Below are 19,791 nucleotides of genomic sequence, written 5' to 3' on the forward strand. Positions count from 1 at the left end.
GCGGGAGGACGGCCGTGGCCGGCAGAACCGGCTTTTTGGAGGAGGGTGGCCTTGAGCTGCCTCTGAAGGTCGTGTATGGTTTGAATTGGTTGAGGAAAGAGGTGTTCTCAATTAGCAAAGTCGTCTTGAATGGAATGCAGGCATCTTGTCCTAAATTAGCTGATTACTGGGCTACTATCTGGAGTGTTTGCAGAGCACCCGGCAGTGTCACACAGCATGCATTAATTCCCTTTACCCTTGAACAAGCCGGCGGTGCTGACATTATTGTCTCCATGTTTTAGATAGGGAAACCAAGGCCCAGACAAGCATTACAGCTGGTAGGTAGGGACACCACAAATGGAACCTGAGCCTGACTCCACAGCCCAGGCTTTCCCCATTCAGGTGAGATCCAGGACCACCAGCAGGGAAAAGGGAGGAAGGAAAGTGTCCGGTGAGTTTTGAACGCGGTCTGAAACCTCTTGTTTTCTAAATCGCTTCTCTGCCTGTTAGAGAGGCTGTGCATTTTGCCCCATCAAGCAGTTTGTTAGGATAATGAGGCGGTCCTGGGCTGACCAAGGCCTCCGGCTTTCATTAGGATTGCACCCAGGTGCTCTGTGAGTGCCCTGGGGACTTCAGGCAGTACACGCTTGGAGTGATGAATAGGAAAAATGCATCTGGAAATGGAAACGAAGAGGAGTCTCATTCTCCTTACAAAATGACCTGTAAGTACTGACTTTTCCCACTCAGCCCAAAATCCCTCTGCAAAACATGTGTTCACAGGCAGTAAATGAGCACAGCCAGGCGCCAGGGAGCTAAGGCCTGGAGGTGGAAACGCCTCTGTGTCCCCATGCTTCTGGGACTGCTCACCGGGACCCTGGGGGGAGCAGGCCGCTCAAAGTCCTAGCCACAGCCGCACTGCCACTGCTAAGCTAGGAGGCGAGGCCTCACCTGGCGCGCTCCACGGCAGGGTCCTGGAACCCGAATTTCGCCAAGCTGGTGGGGTGATTCTGGAGGACACTACATTTTGAAAACCTTCGAAGTGTTTGGAGCTGGAAAGAACAGAGAATTATTCCAGTCTGTGTCACTGTGCTGAAGCCCCCACCCCTGCCTCGGACAAGTAACTTAAGCCTTTTTCCAGCCTCAGTTTCTCTGCACAGTGGGCATGGTGCACACCTGGCTTCACGGGCTATGGGTGTGCTGAGTGCAGGCGGGATGCCCCACAGGCCCTGGGGCACACAGGCTGGACCTGTGAGGGTGTTTCCTTTCTCCCTCATCTTCAGAGGGTCCTGGGAGAGGTTCAGGGAAGGCAGAGGCCTGCAGAGCAGCAGCCGTAGGACCAGCGCCACTCCCCTGTCCTCTGCTTTCAGGATGACCCCCTCATCCTCCACCAGACCCAGCTCAGAACCCAGCCCTGTGGGCAGGTCCCCAGGGAGGGCCCCAGCGGCATCTGCTTTAGGCCTGGCCAGCCAAAGGTCAGGGCCACTGGGGCCACTAGGTCTCCTGGCAGGTGACTAGGCTCTTGCCACATAGGAGGGAGGGACCGTGACTCCTGGCATGCGTGAATCTTTGGCCTCTAAAGCCAAGAGCTCGGTCAAACCTCAGGTTGTGGGGAGTCTTCCATGGAAGCTGAAGCACACGGCAGCTTCCTTTGGGCTCTGGACTAGGTCAGGAGAACGTGGGCTTTGCCTTTTAACTCCCCATCTGCCTGCTTTACAGCACACTTAGATCTTAACATGGATCACCGATGCTTAGAAGCCTCTTCCAGGGCTTTAAAAATCTGGTTATGCCAAGTGACTTGCAAAATTTTCACAAAATGCATTAAAAAAACCTCGAACCTCAAAAAATCCTCAGAAAAACTAGCAGGTCTTTCTTCTTTTGCCTGAAGCAACAGCAATGATTTGCCCATCCTGTGCTATCTGATACTGGCCCATCTGGCTCATCTCTAAAGCGGCCTTTCAGATTCAAATATTACACTTGGAGTTATTTTAATATGAACATGACAAAAGAAATTTGGTAGAGGGAATGTTGGCTTTCAGTTGCAAATACTAGTGGTCAGAGAGGAGGCAGGGATCCAGGTTTGGAAGCGCTCTGCGGAATATCTAAACCCAGAGCCCGCTTTTTCTGGCTGAGCCTGGCCTTCACCTCTAGGTAGGGGCTGTCAGTGGGCTTCAGCCCCTGCAATGCCTTTTTGTCACGGAACCAGCTTGTGAGTTAGGCTTCTGCTGAGCCGTGATGGAAGCGAGGCTGCTGTAGGTTCAAGCAGGTATTTTGGAGGACGTGCCGCCTGCGGGCTCTGGAGTGCTCAGCCAGCCTGTCTGTGTTCCTGGAGTGGCCTGCAGGTCCAGATCCTGGGCAGCTGAGGTTACAGCTGTCCTCATGTCCGGGTTAGAGATGGTTTAACTAAAGGCTTCCATTTTCTCAGCCTGGATGAGTTAAGCTTAACTTAATTTTGCATGTCTAACTCTAAACATCTCTGTCCACTTAATACCCAGAAGAGAATGGGTCGGGCAGCGGTTCCAAAGCAAAGTCCATCCCTTTCCTTCACTCCCTGTCCTGGGTCCTGAGCCCTGCTGCCCCTGGTGGTGGGGCTCAGGCTGGCCTGTGGCCTCCCACAGCAAGTATCTAGCCTGTTAGCAGGCTTCATTATTCTAACTTGTTTCTGCTTGAATTCTGAAACACTCAAAACGACATGGCTGGCAGAGGGAGCCCCTGGTAGTGGTAGCTGCCACATGGATGCTTTTGGCCACGAGACCTGCCACCCTTCCCGCTCCCCTCCCCGGGGCCGTCTGCGGTGGGCAGGGCTCAGGCCACTGGCTACCGCTCTCGGCTCATGGCTTGGCTTGTGCTTTGTTTTGTTTTTTGAGAAGGAGTCTCGCTCCGTCACCTAGACTGGACTGGAGTACAGTGGTGCTATCTCTGCTCACTACAACCTCTGCCTCCCAGGTTCAAGTGATTCTCCTGCCTCAGGCTCCCAAGTAGTTGGGTTTACAGGCACCCACCACCATGCCCAGCTAATTTTTTGGTATTTTTAGTAGAAACAGTTTCACCGTGTTGGCCAGACTGGTCTCGAACTCCTGACCTCAGATGATCCGCCCACCTCAGCCTCCTTTTAAAGTGCTGGGATTACAGGTGTGAGCCACTGTGCCCGGCTGTGTTTCTTTTGAGATGAGTTTTGTTCTTGTCACCCAGGCTGGAGTGCAATGGCATGGTCTTGGCTCACTGCAACCTCCGCCTCCTGGGTTCAAGCGATTCTCCTGCCTCATCCTCTCAAGTAGCTGGGATTACAGGCGCCCACCACCACACCAGGCTAATTTTGTGTTTTTAGTAAATACTGGGTTTCTCCATGTTGGCCAGGCTGGTCTCGAACTCCTGACCTCAGGTGATCTGCCCACCTTTGCCTCCCAAAGTGCTGGCATTACAGGCGTAAGCCACTGTGCCCGGCCTCTTGGCTTGTTCTTAGTTTTGGGTGACTACAAATAATGGCATCATTGATCTCCTGCCTCACCCGGGGGAAACAACTTCAAGAAAATGGCTTTTAAATGTCATGAAATGGCTCGCTCTTCTCCTTGTGGAGAACAGACATTGAAGCATTTGGCCAGCTTTGCCTAGACGCAGTTCCCCGCACTCTATTGCGAGAGGGTCAGGGCCTCCAGAGACACACTCTGGCCTGTGTTTTGTTTGAAACTGGGTAGTCACACTCTCACCTCTTGTTGAGAGGCGGCCCTGGCTGGGGGAGGCTGAAACCTTGGTGGGGGCCGGGAGGGAGGGGATTCGGGGTGAGGTCAGTGGGTCCTGGGGGAGTTTGGGCAGGGCCTGACAGCTTGGAGCAGGGTCAGGGGTCTGCAACCTAGCGCCTGGGGGCTCTAACATCTGGCTAGGAAGGTTGGAGCCGGCTGGTGAGGAAATAGGAGTCTTGGGGAGAATGGCATCTGGGAGAGGGGAAAACAGAAATTATCTGTCCACTTAGAGGATGGTCTCAACCATCAAGCTGATTTTCTGTGTCTGCGTGCTTATTTGGTAATGAATACGGTCTCAGCTGACTTGCATTTTCTGATGGCCGTCGTATCCTAAGTAGGCTGTTTGGTTCTGTCTGCAGTGTTCAGTCTGGGGAGTGATTCCCTTTTAGTCCCCTCATATGAATCACTTACAGTTTAGAAAACAGAGTCGGAAACTGACTTGTCAGTGGTTAATCAGTTGGCCCTATGACTTTTAAGCATTCTTGGCAGTGAATTTACTTTCTAATTTGATTTAAACTTGTGCATGGATCCAGCAGCCATATGTGATTATATTCAAGATCATCGACATTATCTCATTATACCAAAGGACTCATAGAAGAGAGCCGAAAACAAGCAGGGGACGCAGAGACACAGAAGATGATGAAGGAGGAAAGGCCCATTGCGACTGCAAGCAAAGGGAGAAGGGAGGCTCTAGAAAAGTGACAGCTCTAGGGGACCAACACTCCCTGCTGGGGAGGCCTGCCTGCAAGGCAGAGCTGCTGCAGGCTGCCCATGTTAGGCCTTGGAGGTGTCACCTAATTTACTGTGGTCCTTCTAGGAGCCCTGGGGGCCTCGCCCAGCTGACTTAGGAGCTACCACAAAGTTAGCTACCTGTAAGACAGATGGTGCTTGAATAGAACAGCAAATACACTGAATAAAATAAATTAAAAAGCCTCCTCCTGAACCAAGATTTTTTGGAAAGAATTCTAAATAGATGAAAACAAACAATTTGATTTCAACCAAATTGTTGTTTTTTTGTTTTTATCCTGATTTTCACCCGAATTGTCAGTCTCAAAAATAAACACTGATACATTCCCAGAAAATATTTTTCAAATAAAAACTGACTCTGTTAAAGTTTGCCCTGATTCTTTCAAAACTGTGTACAAGACACTGTCAACCAAAGTGACTTGCATATTTTTTTAAATAAACTTGAACATATGCAGCTAAAATGTCATTAACTCCCTGCTGCCTGAGTGTGTTTAAAGAATGACACGAGGCCCCGGGTGCTGCGTGTCTAACATGAGCATCTCGCGACCTTCGGCGAAACTTCCCCAAACACCTCCAGCAGCAGAGAGTCAAACTTCGTGTTTTTTTGACTGAGCACCCTGTGTCTAATATTGAAAAGCGCGCAGGGCTTCATTTTAGCCAGACTTGCTCTTCCGTTAGCAGTTCACTTTGTCCAAGAGTGAGTACTTTCAGAATGAGAATCATGGGAGAAAAGTGCATTGAATTTTATATTCCTTCAGATACATTTGCTCTACTTATTGCTTCCTGAGTCAGACATTACATTTTGCAATATAAATTCACAATCAAGATTTTAAAGGGAGCTAAATATTTTAATCCAATTAGACAAGTGAACAAAACACTGAATATTACATGTAGTGTAGATCAGTGGTTCTTGCCTTTAAAAGACTGTAATTCCGTCACATTACAACCCCAAATGTCAGTGTTGTCTTTATTTTTAACACTTTCAAACATGAGGCAGCCAGAGGCTCCACTCTCTGCTGTTGGTGACACTGTCTGTCCTTTGGGAATTCTTAAAATCTATTTACCATGGAAACATGGTTCATATAAAACACAGACCTGCCTGTGTGGAGAGGAAGTTCTGATGACTCAGGGGACTTGAGAAAGCTGGAAGATGACAAACTCAGACCCCATGGTTAGGAAGGAACCCTTGGGCTTGGGTGCGCCCTGGGGAGGCGAGGCGGCACCTCAGAGCCAGGACCTCCACCCCAGCCTCCTGTGTGCTGGGGCCTCCCTCTCCCCCTCAAGCCCAGCTAGAGATGCTGTCTTATGGAAAGTCCCACTTCGTGTCTGCAAGGCGGCCTTCTCTGTGGCTTCCTTACCATTTCTCTGGTTTCTACGGCCCCGTTCCTTTCTCGGAGCCCAGAAGCAGCAAAGCCAAGGCCTGCAGTGGAAGGGAAGGAGGGCTTTGAACTCTGACTGCCTTGTGGCTGCTGTTGTCAGAGGCCCAGCTGGGCAGCCAGGAGGGAAGAGTGGCCGCTGCCCTGGGATGGCTTTAACCATGAGCTTCTGCCCTGCTCTGCAGCTGACAGAACAAGGTTCCTGGACAGGCCTGACCTGGAGGGGATGAGGCCCTCAGCGAGAACCTCAGTCACTGTGCTGGGGACAGCAGGGCCGCAGGGGCCTGAAGGTGGCCGACCGCCCCTCAGCTCTGTAGAGGAATACTCCCTTCTAACAGGTGGGCGGTCCTGCTCGAAGGCTGTGCTTCCACAACGTTCCGCCCAGCATGCTGAGGACACCTCCTCACTGCACTGGTGGCAAGCCAGAGCTCACGTGGCTTATTTCATCCAGGTTTCCTGCCCAATTTGGCAGGTTAATTCCGTAGATATCAAACTGGCTCCCCCTCATCTGCTAGAGCAAGCAGGAGAGTCCTGCATGGGAGTCTGGACTTTGAGGTCAAACTGCCTGGGTTCGAATCTCAGCTCTGCGTCGCTTCAGAGACATGTGTTAGCTTCCATGTCACTTGATTTCTGGCAGAGAAAAAGAAAAAAGAACCAGCTTCCCTTTAAAAGGAAGTGCCTGATATCACCCAGAGCCCAGCACGGATGGTTATGAAACCAGCAGGATTAGTGCTGAGATCATTGTGGGCTTGAAAGGGCCATTTGAGATAAATAACCATTTTGTACATAGAAAAATAAGGCTCAGAGAAATGAAGTGAATGGAATTGGGAAGTGGCTGGGCAGGGAAATGAACTTCTTCTCAGGCCACAGGATGTGTGGATGGGGGCAGGTACCCGAGCGGGTGCGGGTGGAGCCGGGCCTGGCTGGAACAGCTGCCGAGCCCTAGCTCTGGCGCCCAGAACACGAGGCGGAGGCGGGAGGCGAGCCACCAAGCGAGGCAGGGGCTGCCCTGGAGCTCTGTCAACTCAGGGCCAGCTTTGAAATGCCCCAGATGGAGATGGGGGAGGGGTCTGCCCTCTCCAGTTACAAATGGATGCTTTATTGCCAGACACACAAGGAACCAGGACCATGTTTTGACTTGGCCAAACAGAGGCAGCACGCCAGTGACAGAGCAGATAGTGGGGGGGAGGGGATGTTACCTTCAGAAGGGCTGGCTAGAGCCACCCACAGAGAGAATGAAGTGGGAAGCCCGGGCAGGTCTCCCGTGAGCAGGGGCGAGGGGTGCCACCATCTCCCCGGGCTGCCACTTCTGGCCTCTCTGGCTGGCTTGGGAACAAAGCAGCAGAAAAGGCTGGCTGGACCCCACAGCATGGTTGCCCGGGGAACAGTTCAGGTCACCCAGAGCAACTCATTTCTTACACTCAGAACTTAACAAACTTCAGAAATGAACGAGGCAGGGTTTGTGGAGAGAAGACTAAAACGAGAACAAAGAAAATGGGTTAGCAGCTGTGTGCCTGCAGCTGGGGGTGCATTTCCGCCACCTGTGGACAGCACGGCAGGGGAGCCGTGGCCAGTGTGCTGCGGGGCAGCCACAGGAGGGCCACAGCAGGGCCATGATGACAAATGGAAGGGACAGAAGGATGGGAGACACTGGCTGAGGGCTCACGTCCCGCTGGCATACGCACGCGCTGCTTTCCTGGACAGCAAGACCACGGCCACTGCGGTGCTGATGACAGGACCTTCTGGAAATAAGCATCATGGATATCCCTAACGGCAGATAAGCCAGATGTGGGCAGTAACTACGACTTCTGTCTCGGGACATGCTGCAGGGTCAGAGAAGTGTGTGGTACCGAAGAGTCAGCAAACGGAGGCAACAAAACGGTGAGCTCCTAGGATAGATTATCCAGCCCCCCAGTGCTGACTGAACGCTCTCCATGGGCCAGGCACGGCTGCAGGCACGGGGGCTTGCGCAGCGGACGGTGAGTTTGAAAGTGGGGATGGGTAGAGAGCTTCTCACCTGAGCCGCATGAAATTCAAAGCCCATGCAGACGGTCACGGCCGGTCTGCCGCAGGAAGGAATCAGGCTGACTTCTATTAGTTCCTGGTGAGGCCCACACATCTGTGTCACTCCCGTGCAGGCCCACGGAATGAGGAGGTCACCTGAGTGCCAGCAGCGAACAGCTCCGATACTGACAAATTGCTAGGTGGCCTGGGAGCCCATAGGCATTATGTAGACTCACCATGAGAATTGCCTGTTTCCTGGAGCTTATCAGAAAATTCCATAACACGTTTTACTTTTATTTCAGGTTTTCACGCCTATTCTGTATTGTGTGTGGGGGTGTGTGTTTTCTACACAAAATTCAATTCTTTTTTTCATTTTTTTTTTTTAAGAGAAACGGTCACGCTTTGTCACCCAGGCTGCAGTGCGGTGGCACGATCATAGCTCACTGCAGCCTTGAATTCTGGGCTACAGCAATCCTCCTGCATCAGCCTTTTGAGTCCCTGGGACTACAGGTGTGCACCACCACACGTGGCTAATTTTTACAATTTTTCTGTAGAGATGAGGTCTTGCTCTGTTGCCCAGGCTGGTCTCCAACTCCTGGACTCAAGCGATCCTATTGCCTCAGCCTCCCAAAGCGCTGGGATTACAGGTGTAAGCCACTGTGCTCAACTGAGAGTTGGGCTGTTTTTCTTTTGAAGTGTTATCTGTTGGGATTTATGCTTACCCTTTTTGTATTCAGAGTCATCCTAGCATTTCTAAGGTTAGGAAGCCACTGTGTCAAGAGCGAGGCCACCAGGCCACCTGCCCTATGTGGCCAGTCCATGGAGCAGGGGTGGAGGGCCATTCAAACCAGTCATTTAGCAGGACTGTGCTGGGTCAGTTCGATCCGCTGGCCTGGAAGGCAGGTCAGCTTGGTGCAAACCATGTGTCTGACGATCAGATTGCATTGGTGGCAGTCTCTGCTGTATCGCATCGCACTGAGGATAGAAGGGAGTCCCCTCTGCAATGGCAGGGCTCTAGGGCACAGCGCACGGGGTGGACTCCCCATGGGCCACTCAGAAAGGGCCTGGAGAACAAGGCACCCTGTGGGCCCAGGAAATAGTCCACCTGGCTCCACAGGCTGCGAGGGCTGTGCGCATCGGATGGCAGGTTTACCAGGAGGAGTGAGGCCTCCTGCCAGAGCCCCACCTGCATTCAGCCCGAGGCCAGGCCCCCCAGCTACTCTAACTACCCTGCTGAGACCCCCCCACTACTCACAGACCTGTTCAAGAAAAAGCTGTCCTCAGGGCCTCTCACACACTGGGAAATCTACTTGAAATGGAAACATTACTTTCTCTCATTTCTTGTAAAAGGCAACGGGCTGATGTTCATATATTTCTCTTGAATGCAGATTCGGTTTCACTCATTGTCCTGTCTTGGAAATCCCCACATAATGACGGCTTAAAGTAGGTTGACAGAGTCCTCCCTTGGAGTCTAGCTTGGAAAATCCTCACTGGGGAGGGGCAGGCCCACTTCTCTTTTTGGCAGATGGTTCCTAACTACGGAGGGACCAGATTGGGCGCCTGGCCCTGCAGTGTGTGCCAGTGTAACTGATGCGGAAACCGGGATTTGGAAAACACCGTCTTGGCTTTCCCTGGACTTTACACTCCAGAGGGCGAGGACTGTGGCCCAGTCACCTTCCCACACAGTGCAGAGCAGAAACTCCAGCCATGTTGTGTGGAACAGAACCATTTCCAGTGGCTTCTGACTCTAGTTCCTGATGTAGTTTAAACTAATTTGGGCAGCCATGGCAGCAGAGGCCAGGAACAGTATTCAATACTTTCTGAACTTGCGATTCTCCCCCAACCCAATTCGCATGAAGCAGCTTCGGAACATTTGTATCTGTGTAAAACTAAGAGACCTCAGTACACCCAGTCCCCTCTTCCAACACATGGGAGGTTCGAGGTTTCCATGTGAAAATACTTTTTATATGTTACAATAAATCATTTGCAGCTATAAATCTGGAGATGTTTCAGCTTGTTTTGTTTCAGGAGGAATTTCTTAGGGGCACTTGGCCTACACCCTGTTTTTCTTCTAGAATTACCTGCTGTAAGGTCTGAAAAATTTTCAGTAAACAGATTCTGGCACAAATCAATGTGTCCTTTCCTGGAGAGGAGAAGAGATGGCTCTCTGGCCATGTCCTAACACCAGCCTGTCCTTATTTAAGAGGCACGAGTGTCTGTAGTCTAGGTTGTTTTCAAATTTAACCCATTAAACCAGTTAACCTTATTTCGTATGTGACAAGGGCTTTGATGTGGACAAGATGAGGCACAAACTTTTCATATAATTTCCACATTTTTAGCAACAGGTTTTTTTTCTCCAACAGTTTTCATCATAAAAGGTGACTAAACCAGCAAATGAGAAGACAAATCACATTGAAGAACATGAGCTATTGAAACTTACTTTTTATTATTTTTTCCAGTTACCCAGCATGCCACAATCTGATTGCTGACCTGGATGGAACAGAGTGAAATAAATGATTTACAAAGAGATATTTACATTCATCTGATTTAGACTGAATATGCCACAACGCACCACGACCTTCCCCGGGTGACACCGCCTCAGCCTGCAGGGGCTGGTCCTCCTCAGCACGTGCGCCATCCCTGCACGCAGCCGGGCTGGAGCTGGAGTCTGACTCCAGATGAGCAGAGCTCCTGGTGTATGTTTTCAGAAATGGCTTGAAGTTACGTGTTTCAATCTGCTCATTCGTATGCTAGGTTATACATATGATTTTCAATAAATGAACTTTTTAAAGACTTGAGTTGTAATGTTTCCTTTTTATCTTGTAGTGATGAACAAAACACACCAAAAAGGCACATATTTTAACTAGGCCAAAGTATATTAAGGACCAAACTTTTTTTTCCTGCCATTCATTTTTCTTTTCATGATCTATATATCATCCTTCACCTTTAATCAATGTCCCATCAGACTCCATTTTATTTATTGTCCTAATTTGTGTACAATCAATCAATCAGGAGACACCAGGAAGCACTATGCATTACTCTTTCCATTCTGTTAAACAACGAAAACAGACAAAAAAGCATCTTTGGCTCGGTGGTGTCAGATTTTTTTCTTCAATATGCAGTATTTGAGAGGAGCCTAAAAACGTACTTAGTGAAATTAGAAAATTTACTTAGAGTATATCAAATATCTGTACACAGATAATTATTTGTCTAAAATAGTATTTCTACTATACACAGTTAAGCCCTCAAATGCTTTAAAGTAATAAAAATGGACACTGGACATACTGTGTTGTATCTGAGAATGACAAACACTAAAGGCAAGGCTGCAGTTGGGACAGGTCCCTGACCTTCGGCTACCCTGCTTGGCCAGCGAGCCGTCATCCTCATCCCCATCTCAACACAGAGCGGATGTCACCACACGCTCAGCCTTGCCTCTCAGAAGTGGTGTGGACTAGGCTTTGGAGGCGGTGGCATGATCTACACACACAGACCATTCGAATCTCTTGAGCGTGTAAAAGGCTCAAGCCTGGAACAGTAGAACTTCTATTCAGATTCAGAAGTTTTTCATCAAATGTGCTAGACATAAAGGCTGTCACATAAGATATTTTAATTGTCCTTAATTCTGTTTTAGATATACTGTGAATAAATTATACAATATTCTAAAAATAGCACCTTTAAAGAATTATAGAGGTCACTTTATTTTAGCCTCCTGGATCTGTCAACCCCAGTGGTTTTGAGAGAAGAGCACATGTGAGAATGCTCTCAAATTTGGCTGTGTGACGTACACATACGCGCTTGACTCACTCTGGTCCCAAAAGCCATTCCTCTGTCTGGCTTCATCACAGGAGCAAAGCCAAGTTTCTATAATAGTAGCTTTATGAGGTAAAATCAGAAAAAGGCCCCATCCAGAATGATTCAACGTGAAGTCAGACTGCAGTCCAGCCGTCCTACCCATCTACATCACCCGTGTCGAAGTTTGTTAATTTGCCATGACATGTTAGAAATACACTCTAAGAAAGGAAGTATGCAGAGCAGTACATTATCAGGAAGACATTAATGACAAGCTACATTCCTTCAGATTCTGGGTCCAAACCATGTGTTGTATAGATGATGAGGGTCTGAATGTCTCCAAGGTCTGAGACCTCCTCCATCCCTGGCTTCACAGAACATCCATCCTAAATCCAGTGCTGAGAGTCAGCGTCTCCCCTCGGAAGCAGCCCTTCATCAAAGTTTGCGTAACCGCACTACTACCATTCCACTGAAGTAAAAATGACCCCCTATGTGTGTTGGAGCTACAGGGAATTTGTATATTTTCCTGTCACATTTTATACAAGGTAGGTTAATACCAGCTGGGGCTATTAAAAATCTGTTTTCATTAAAGAAGATTTAATTTGGGGGGATTATAGAACCACATCCAACAACAATAAACAGAGAAGTAGCAGATTGACATAGTGCTTTATTTAAGCTGTCTGCACGAAGGAAAATCATGTTCATCCCTATCATATACGTGTAAAAATACTAAGGATGTACAGTGTACAAAAACAGTTTCTCCTAGTTATTTCACATCCTCGTGGGCCATATACTTAAGGAAATAGACAGTTTTAGTATGACCAACAGTAAGAGTAATACAGTTTCTTGGGTTTATAGTTGCATCTGCTTAAAATCCTTAACCAGATGACTAGATCTTGCACAGATCTAATGAAAGAACTAGCAAGGTCAAGAAATGTCACAAACTATAAAGCTACAGGGAGGTAATTCAATTACCAATTTAGAGGTTTTCTTTTTATTTAAATAAATACTTTACATTTCATGCTTGCCTGTAATGCACTACCAGGAGCAAGATGAGGAAATTCTACTGTGGACAGTACAAACAGTAGCAGCAAAGTGTGTACGTTGAGGTGTAATATAGAGACCCTGCAGTTAGTAAGGAAGGCCCTTACTTTTGTCCTCTAGGAGAAGCAAGTGGCCCCTGCAAGAACAGTCAGCTTGAAGAAGCTGGAAATCAGGGATGGGAAATGGAAAACAATACTTGAATAATGCTATGTAATTAGTGTAGAAAGCAAAGCTGAGCGTGACCCTGCCAACAATCCAAGCAGAAATGGCCAATTTCCTCCAAGATGGCTGCATTATGACAAGAAGTCAAGCTTCATGACAGTTAGTATGGGCTGGAGTCTGCGAAGTATGAACTGTATTCTCATAGAATGATTCCAGGTTTCAGGGTGTTCCACCTGCCAGAACCCAAAACTACAACTATGGGCGACACAAGGGAAGTTTTAGAAATCTCCCTGTACACACATTTCTGGTTTTCTATCATTCCTCCATGGCAGCTGACAGATCTGGAAGTGAAAATAGGGGATTCTCAAAATCAAAGCCAAGAAGACACCTTGTGTGACCCCAGTGGAGTCTCAGAGGCTGGAATGGAAGTGACTGAGCCCCAGGCGTGGCTGGGGACTGAGAGCCAGTGTGAGGAGTGGCCCGACTGGGGCAATGTCAGTGCCAGTCATTACACTTTAGGAAGTGTCCTTGGCCAAGGTCACGGGAATCACTTTAAGATCTGGGGGAAACAACCAAAACAACACAAAGCTATGTGCTTAGTGTACGGCGCCATGCTTTCCCTCCAGAGGAGTGAGTGCTCTGAACATCAGCCAGTCTCAGCTTTCTGCTCCTCCTCTCACCTGTTTCTTTCTTCTATAATGGATGCAAGACAACTTAAAGAACATACCTTCTAGTCTACTTTTTTGTCAAAATGAAACATTCAACATAATTCCAAGTGAAAAAAAAATTAACTGTGTGTAAGTAAGAATGAACGACCATTTACTGTAACTTCCTACTCAATACTAAGGATGAACTTCACTCAGGTAGAAATATGAAAAATAAGGATAACATTGATGTCTGAATATGTCTTAGCTGCCTTAGTAAAATGCCCTTTAACCCCCGTCAGTCCCAGTGGCCCACCCACTGCCAGCAGTGGTTTCATAGCTATAAATCCACACTTCCAGCGTCAAGAGGCTAAGACATCTGCATATGAATATGATTCATCCTACTTAGAAAGTCACTTGCTCTTTCATACAACGCAATCATAATACTGCATCACGCTGTCGTCTTCCATTTGGGAGCTGTCAGAGAGTTTGACTAAAATCCATTTCCATGGTCACTCCACGGAGTGGGCGGCCGTCTGCTTGCCGCAAGAATGGCCCCAGCCCCTAGGACTTCATAGGCTGCTTTGGAAATTGTCAGCTCCTAGCACCAAAGGGTTTAATCTGAAGATCATCATTAATGAAGGAGAAAGATGAGGTTTGCATACATGCCCCCTTTCAGTGAGAAATGTTGGAATCTGGGGACATGAGTATATACAGAAAACGAAAAGCTGGAGGTGTTCTCTTTTTTTGTTGTTTTTTCCCTGATGGCTTAATTCAGTGATAAATGTACCATGATCCCAAGAAACACACCAGGTTCTTAGCCTTCACTGCCCACTTCCTAAATCCTCAAGATGTGTTCATTTTGCCATGTAAAGATCATTTCTTATCATCACTCAGGTCTCAATTTTCTTCATTACTTTTTGTTGCCAGGTCATCATAATGTTTCAATTCTTCAATGAGCAAACGTCAACAGCTATTTGTTTCGTTAACCCCTTGGCATGGATAGTTGGGGATTTTCTCATTTTCAGTACCAAGGGGTTAAATGACAGCATCTCTTCTCCCAAAGCCAAATTCTAACCAATATATTCCATTTCAGAGCCTTATCGTTTTTTAACAGAGGAGAAAAAGTGCATGATTCTCATCAGCGTGTACAATCCTTGCACATGGGTCAAAAGAAACTGCAGTAAGTCTATTTTATATAGGTTGGAGCTGCGTTTGCTGACATGACATACAATTCTCATCACTAAAAAATAAATACTACTGCAATATAAACAAAATCATAAAAGGACATTCAAAGTTTTAACATCTGAGAAAAAGCTAATTCACGTAGAACTGAAAGTAAAAAATTAAATAAGGCAAACACCTGTTTACCTTGGTGTACAAATTTTGGTGAAAAGCAGTATCATCATTATACCTGTCTACATTCTTCAGCCATCAGAGGTGATAAATGTCAAGAAGGAAAAAAGGTTTCCAAGCACGGGGGAAAGATGCTCTCTGGCGCAAACTGTTTCATAAGACCCTGTAAGTGACCTTGGCTGTGCATGTGCCTTCATTTCTTGGTAGAACAGTGTTCACTGGCTCATGATTGCCCGGGAGTCTCGACATCCACATGTGATATGGGCTTCTTCTACAGTATCCACCAGGAATTTAAAAATATATATATATATATCTATATATCCCAACAGTTGTTCAGTCCTTCTACCAAATGCTTCCTAATCAATTCCAGCCACAGCTTAGTGATATACACCTACTTCACGCATGGATCTGATGTGCTTTACATATGCACGCCACCACCCTTCCACAATTGCTTGTTCTGAATTGATAAACTATATCTTCTTAGTCTATTAGATTTTCTCTTCTAGAAAGTTAAAAAATGTACCTAGAATCAGTGTATCTCATTTAGCCTTGACTGAGGGAAAAACTCAAAGATCAAAAGATGACAATTGGTGCACAAATGAACAATGGTGGGCTCATGACTTCCAAAGGCTGGAAAATTACTTCTGAAAGTTGCTATAATAGTAAGACAGTAGCAGCAACAGCATGAGACCTTAGACTGAGATACAATTTCATGCAAAAACAAAAACTGGAGTGTATTTGCGTGTATGTGTGTTTTCATGAGGGTGAAAGGTGGCGAGGGGTGAAGACCCTTGGCTGGTCTGGGATGTCGGAAGGTGCCCCTGCTATGTGTAAGAGCTAGGACTGGTGATGTCCAGGAATCATTTTCAGTAATAAATTGAAGATGACAGTGAAGTAGCAGAATGAAAGAGACTTATTCTCGTCCACTTGCAGAGTAGGAAAACTGAGGGAAATGCGGCCGCCTCTCATTGTCCATGCAGTCCATACCATCCTCATCATCTGTGGGCAGGAAACAGCTATTTTAATTTTACATTTATTTTTTGCAACATTATCTCTGGTCTATGTTTTGTAAACTCTGAACATAGGAAAGATGAACAGAGGCAATAGCTCCTATAAACTTGTGTTTATCGATAAGCTATACAGTGCTTATACTTCCAAAATCATCTGATTTTCATAAATACATAGTCTATGAAGAAATAATACTGTAGAATTATCTCTAAGACATCAAAATTTCAAGACTCAACTCAATGAAACAGTGAAAACAATGGTATTGAAGAAAACAGAAGTGTTTAAGAAGGAGCAGTCTTCAGTAACCTTTCGTTTCATGTAACCACATATATCAAAATTGCAAGTCAGTGAAACCCACAGCATCCAAAGTCTGTACAGAATCCATCATCAAATGTCTTCAAGTGCTTGTATTTTTTCTGTGTGAGGCTTTCAGTGCAATTGTAAAATAAAGCTTCCTATGAAATGTTATTCAACATCTAACATCTGGCTTAACTCACCTTTCCCAATTTCCCTATGTGAAAACTTTAGCATGAAGGGGCTAAGTGAAAGAAAAAGAGGGAAGGATGTCAACGTCTGAGGCCTGGCTCATCAGGAAACAACCGAAGAGACTTGAAAGGCATCAAAACAGGCCGCTTACAATCACAGTGTTCCTCCTCTCAGCTTTCCTGGTTTTCTCTATTTCAAAGATCACAGATGATCAGCACCCTCTTCTCCTAAGTGTCCTGTGATGACAGTCCTGTGCTGTCGGAAGCTCTTCCTGATATGTGGCCACACGGTCAGCCACTCAGTCAACATGCACTCCCACACATCCGCTCTGGGCTGAGCACCCATCAGGCCCATGGACCGCAGAACTCTGAACAAAGTTCCCAAGGACCCCCTGGACTCACAGTCTCCTGGGGGAGGTGCTCCACTTTAAATCCCCCGTGCTCTCCTCTAAGCTTAATTATATGCTGTCCTGCAATGGAAATCAGTGAATCTTTCCAATACTCAACCCTTTTCTCTTCAAGCAAAATAATTCAGTTTCCTCAAACCCATATAGGAAGTACATTATCAATTTTTAAAAAAATATTCTAACCTCTCCAGGGAGCATCAGCTGGACGTGGGTGTAAACAAAGAAAGCATATAGGCCAGATCCCACTGCACTGAGGCTCTGACTCTGTCACCCTGAAGAGGAGGATGCTCGGCCTTTGTCTGAAGAATAAACACTTCCATTCTTGTCTGTTTTTCTTTTCTGTATCCCATTCTTAATGCAGAAGATTCTAAGAAATGGGATTCAAGCTGGCATTAGCCCAAATGTTTGACCTCTAATGTATCAGAAGATATCCTTGCATTAGGTAAGATTTGGGGCTCCCTGCTCTGTGGAAGACACTGAACTCGGAGGCCCTCTCTCCTTCAGCAAATAGACCACTGGAACTGCAGTCGGCATTGCTAGAAGGTATTGAGGTTTGGGGAAATCTCTACCTCCTTATAAAGTTATTGGTTCCAATATTTGTACCAAGAAAGTCACATGCATCTTTTAGATCAAATACCTTCAGCAGTTTTTTCAGCTACAGTAGAAATGGAAGGAGCTGGGAATGATGGTGTATCCGTGGTTGAGCCACAGAGTATAAACACTCTCTAGAGAATACAGGCAGCTAAAACCTTCATGTTCAGATTCTGACATGTGCCAATCACATTTCAAATAAACAATTTTCCTCACCAACAGCTTTATTTTGCTCAGTGTTTCTGCACAGCAAACATGCAGCTGGCTCTGGACAGCAGTGGGGAGCCTGGTGCTTGTCCTGCTCAGCCAGGAAGGGCAGGAGAGCTGCCTGGGCTCCCTGCCTGGGCTCCTGGGGCCATGACCAGGACTCACTCTAGCCTGGCGAGGTTCAGCATCCAGGTTAGCCAGACGCTCCACAGGGGCAGGTGCTGGACACTCTTTTGGAAGAGGAGGGACTCTTGCTGGGTGTCAGCTAAGAATTGAGAGACAGCCTTCACTCTCACTTCAGTAACACATTCCTCGCAATTCTGAATCTAGGAAATTTCACAGATATCCCTGAGGGCTCCAATCCTTGATATTCTTTAAAGCCAATGATCCCCCTCCATCATTCCAGCCCTTTTCTGTTGGCAGGCTTGGTAACAATGAGGTGTGAACATCTGATCATGGCCCTAAAAGAGTTGAGAGCCTGGGCAGGATGGTGGGAGGGGAGCTGGAGGAAGTGGCAGCTGACTCTGAGTCGGAGCCTGTCAATGTACACAAGTTAGTTCCTGCTGTGAGAGGCTGTGCATAGGGAATAGTGATGATAATGAGCATGAACTATGTTTTTCAAAAACACTTGTCTGGAAAAAGAAGACCATGATCAACTCTACATGAGGAACATCAGTTGCCTGATTTTCTTAGAACATTTAACAAACGTCATTATATGGCAGTAAAAGTGACCAGATCTCAAAGAAACCCTCTTTTTCTGTAAGGGGAAGGCAGAGGACCATCAATGGCAATAACGAAAGATGACACATTCCCAAATCTGTTCCATTATTAATGCCAGTGAGGACAATCTGGCATGCCACTGCAGCTGTTTGTAGAAAATGGGACATTTGCCTTTCTAACTGCTGATGTGTTCTGAACAGTAACTGTACTCTGTTTTCTACAAGCAAGGTGGCAAGTGGGAAGACAACTGCTAACGACGGTGCTACCCTGGACTTGGACCAACGAAACCTCTGTGTGTTAGCAGTTAGGGAGCTGCAATGGTTTCTTACCAATTAAACTATTCAAAGCAGCAAGAAAAAGGTGATGTTCAATGTAATCACCGTTTTAAGGTTTCACTGATTCTCATTTTTATCTGCCCCTTAAGGGAATCTAGGATGGATCCAGGAACTGTCAAACTAAAAACACCGCCCCTTTGCCCTAGAACAACCCAGAGGCTGCAGGTCAGCGCCATCGAGGCCGCTCCCCTAAGACAGGAGGCCCAGGGCCCCGTGGCCCCCAGTGCGGAGCGCTGCGCGGTGCTGAGCCACACACACAGACAGCAGGAGCGGCTGCTGAACAGAGGAGCCTGCAGATGCGTCGATGCTGGTCTTTGCCTGGGCACACTCTGCTGAGCTCTGTCATCCGACTTTCCTTTCTACAGAGGCCTGGATCGGGAAAAACACAGGAAGTCCACAGCGCCCTCCCCACCCCTCAACTGTGGGGTGCCCTGTCAGACACAGATGACACTGCTGGGCTCTCGCTGCCATACTGTCCGGGGCCCAGGGGCAGGGCAGGACCACACCCCATTTCTGACACCCACAAAAGCCAGACTTTTCTTTAAACACAGAGTCTTGCACTGTTGCCCAGACTGGAGGGCAGGGTTGTGATCTCAGCTCACTGCAGCTTCCGCCTCCTGGGTTCAAGCGATTCTCCTGCCTCAGCCTCCCGAGTAGCTGGAATCACATGCATGCGGCCCCACGCCTGGCTAATTTTTGTATTTTTTTGTAGAGAGGGGGTTTCACCATGTTGGCCAGGCTCATCTCAGGCTCCTCCTGACCTCAGGTGAGGCGTGCACCACTGTGCCTAGACAAAAAGCCAGACTTCCGTGGGCCGACAATTGCAGGCGGATTTTGAGAACCATCTTGGAAGTTACTACAATGTACAGGCTTCGTAGGTATCTCTGTCTCAATCTAGAAGTGAACCTATGATCATTTAAAGACACCAAGGTTGTAGGGCTTTTACAGCATGACCCATGTCTGAAAGGACATATGTTATTTAATAATGGAGTTGCTGTCAGTGGTAAAATATGACATGCCAGGAAAAACATTCTTGATGGCTTTTATATTGCTGATTAATGAAGCCAAGGAACTAGGTTCAAATTATGTTCTAGAAACTGTGCTGGGGGACTTCTAACACTTTCTAACATTTCAGTCTCATTTTAGAAGTCCTAGAAATTGAGCAATAAAATGCAAACTAACGACAAATTCTCATCAGGA

General features: G+C 47.2%; 2 protein-coding genes across 6 annotated transcripts in view; one reads left to right on the forward strand and one right to left on the reverse strand.

Moving 5' to 3' along the window:
* Positions 1-10,637, forward strand: part of SDCCAG8 (serologically defined colon cancer antigen 8) — a 246,914-nt gene extending 236,277 nt beyond the window's left edge. For 2 of the 4 annotated variants that reach the window (XM_025361809.1, XM_025361815.1), the window contains exon 18: positions 10,303-10,637. In XM_025361809.1, the coding sequence (XP_025217594.1) occupies positions 10,303-10,332 (30 nt within the window). In that variant the 3' untranslated portion in view covers positions 10,333-10,637. The remainder of the gene's footprint in view (positions 1-10,302) is intronic. The other 2 variants (XM_025361824.1, XM_025361831.1) reach the window with 1 other exon arrangement.
* The window catches only part of AKT3 (AKT serine/threonine kinase 3), a 361,197-nt gene continuing 351,676 nt past the window's right edge, over positions 10,271-19,791 (reverse strand). Inside the window, exon 14 of one of the 2 annotated variants that reach the window (XM_025361843.1) lies at positions 10,271-15,837. In XM_025361843.1, coding sequence (XP_025217628.1) covers positions 15,752-15,837 — 86 coding nt within the window. In that variant the 3' untranslated portion in view covers positions 10,271-15,751. The remainder of the gene's footprint in view (positions 15,838-19,791) is intronic. The other variant, XM_025361849.1, reaches the window with a different exon arrangement.

This window comes from Theropithecus gelada, chromosome 1 (assembly GCF_003255815.1).
Source record: "Theropithecus gelada isolate Dixy chromosome 1, Tgel_1.0, whole genome shotgun sequence".
Lineage (NCBI taxonomy): Eukaryota > Metazoa > Chordata > Mammalia > Primates > Cercopithecidae > Theropithecus > Theropithecus gelada.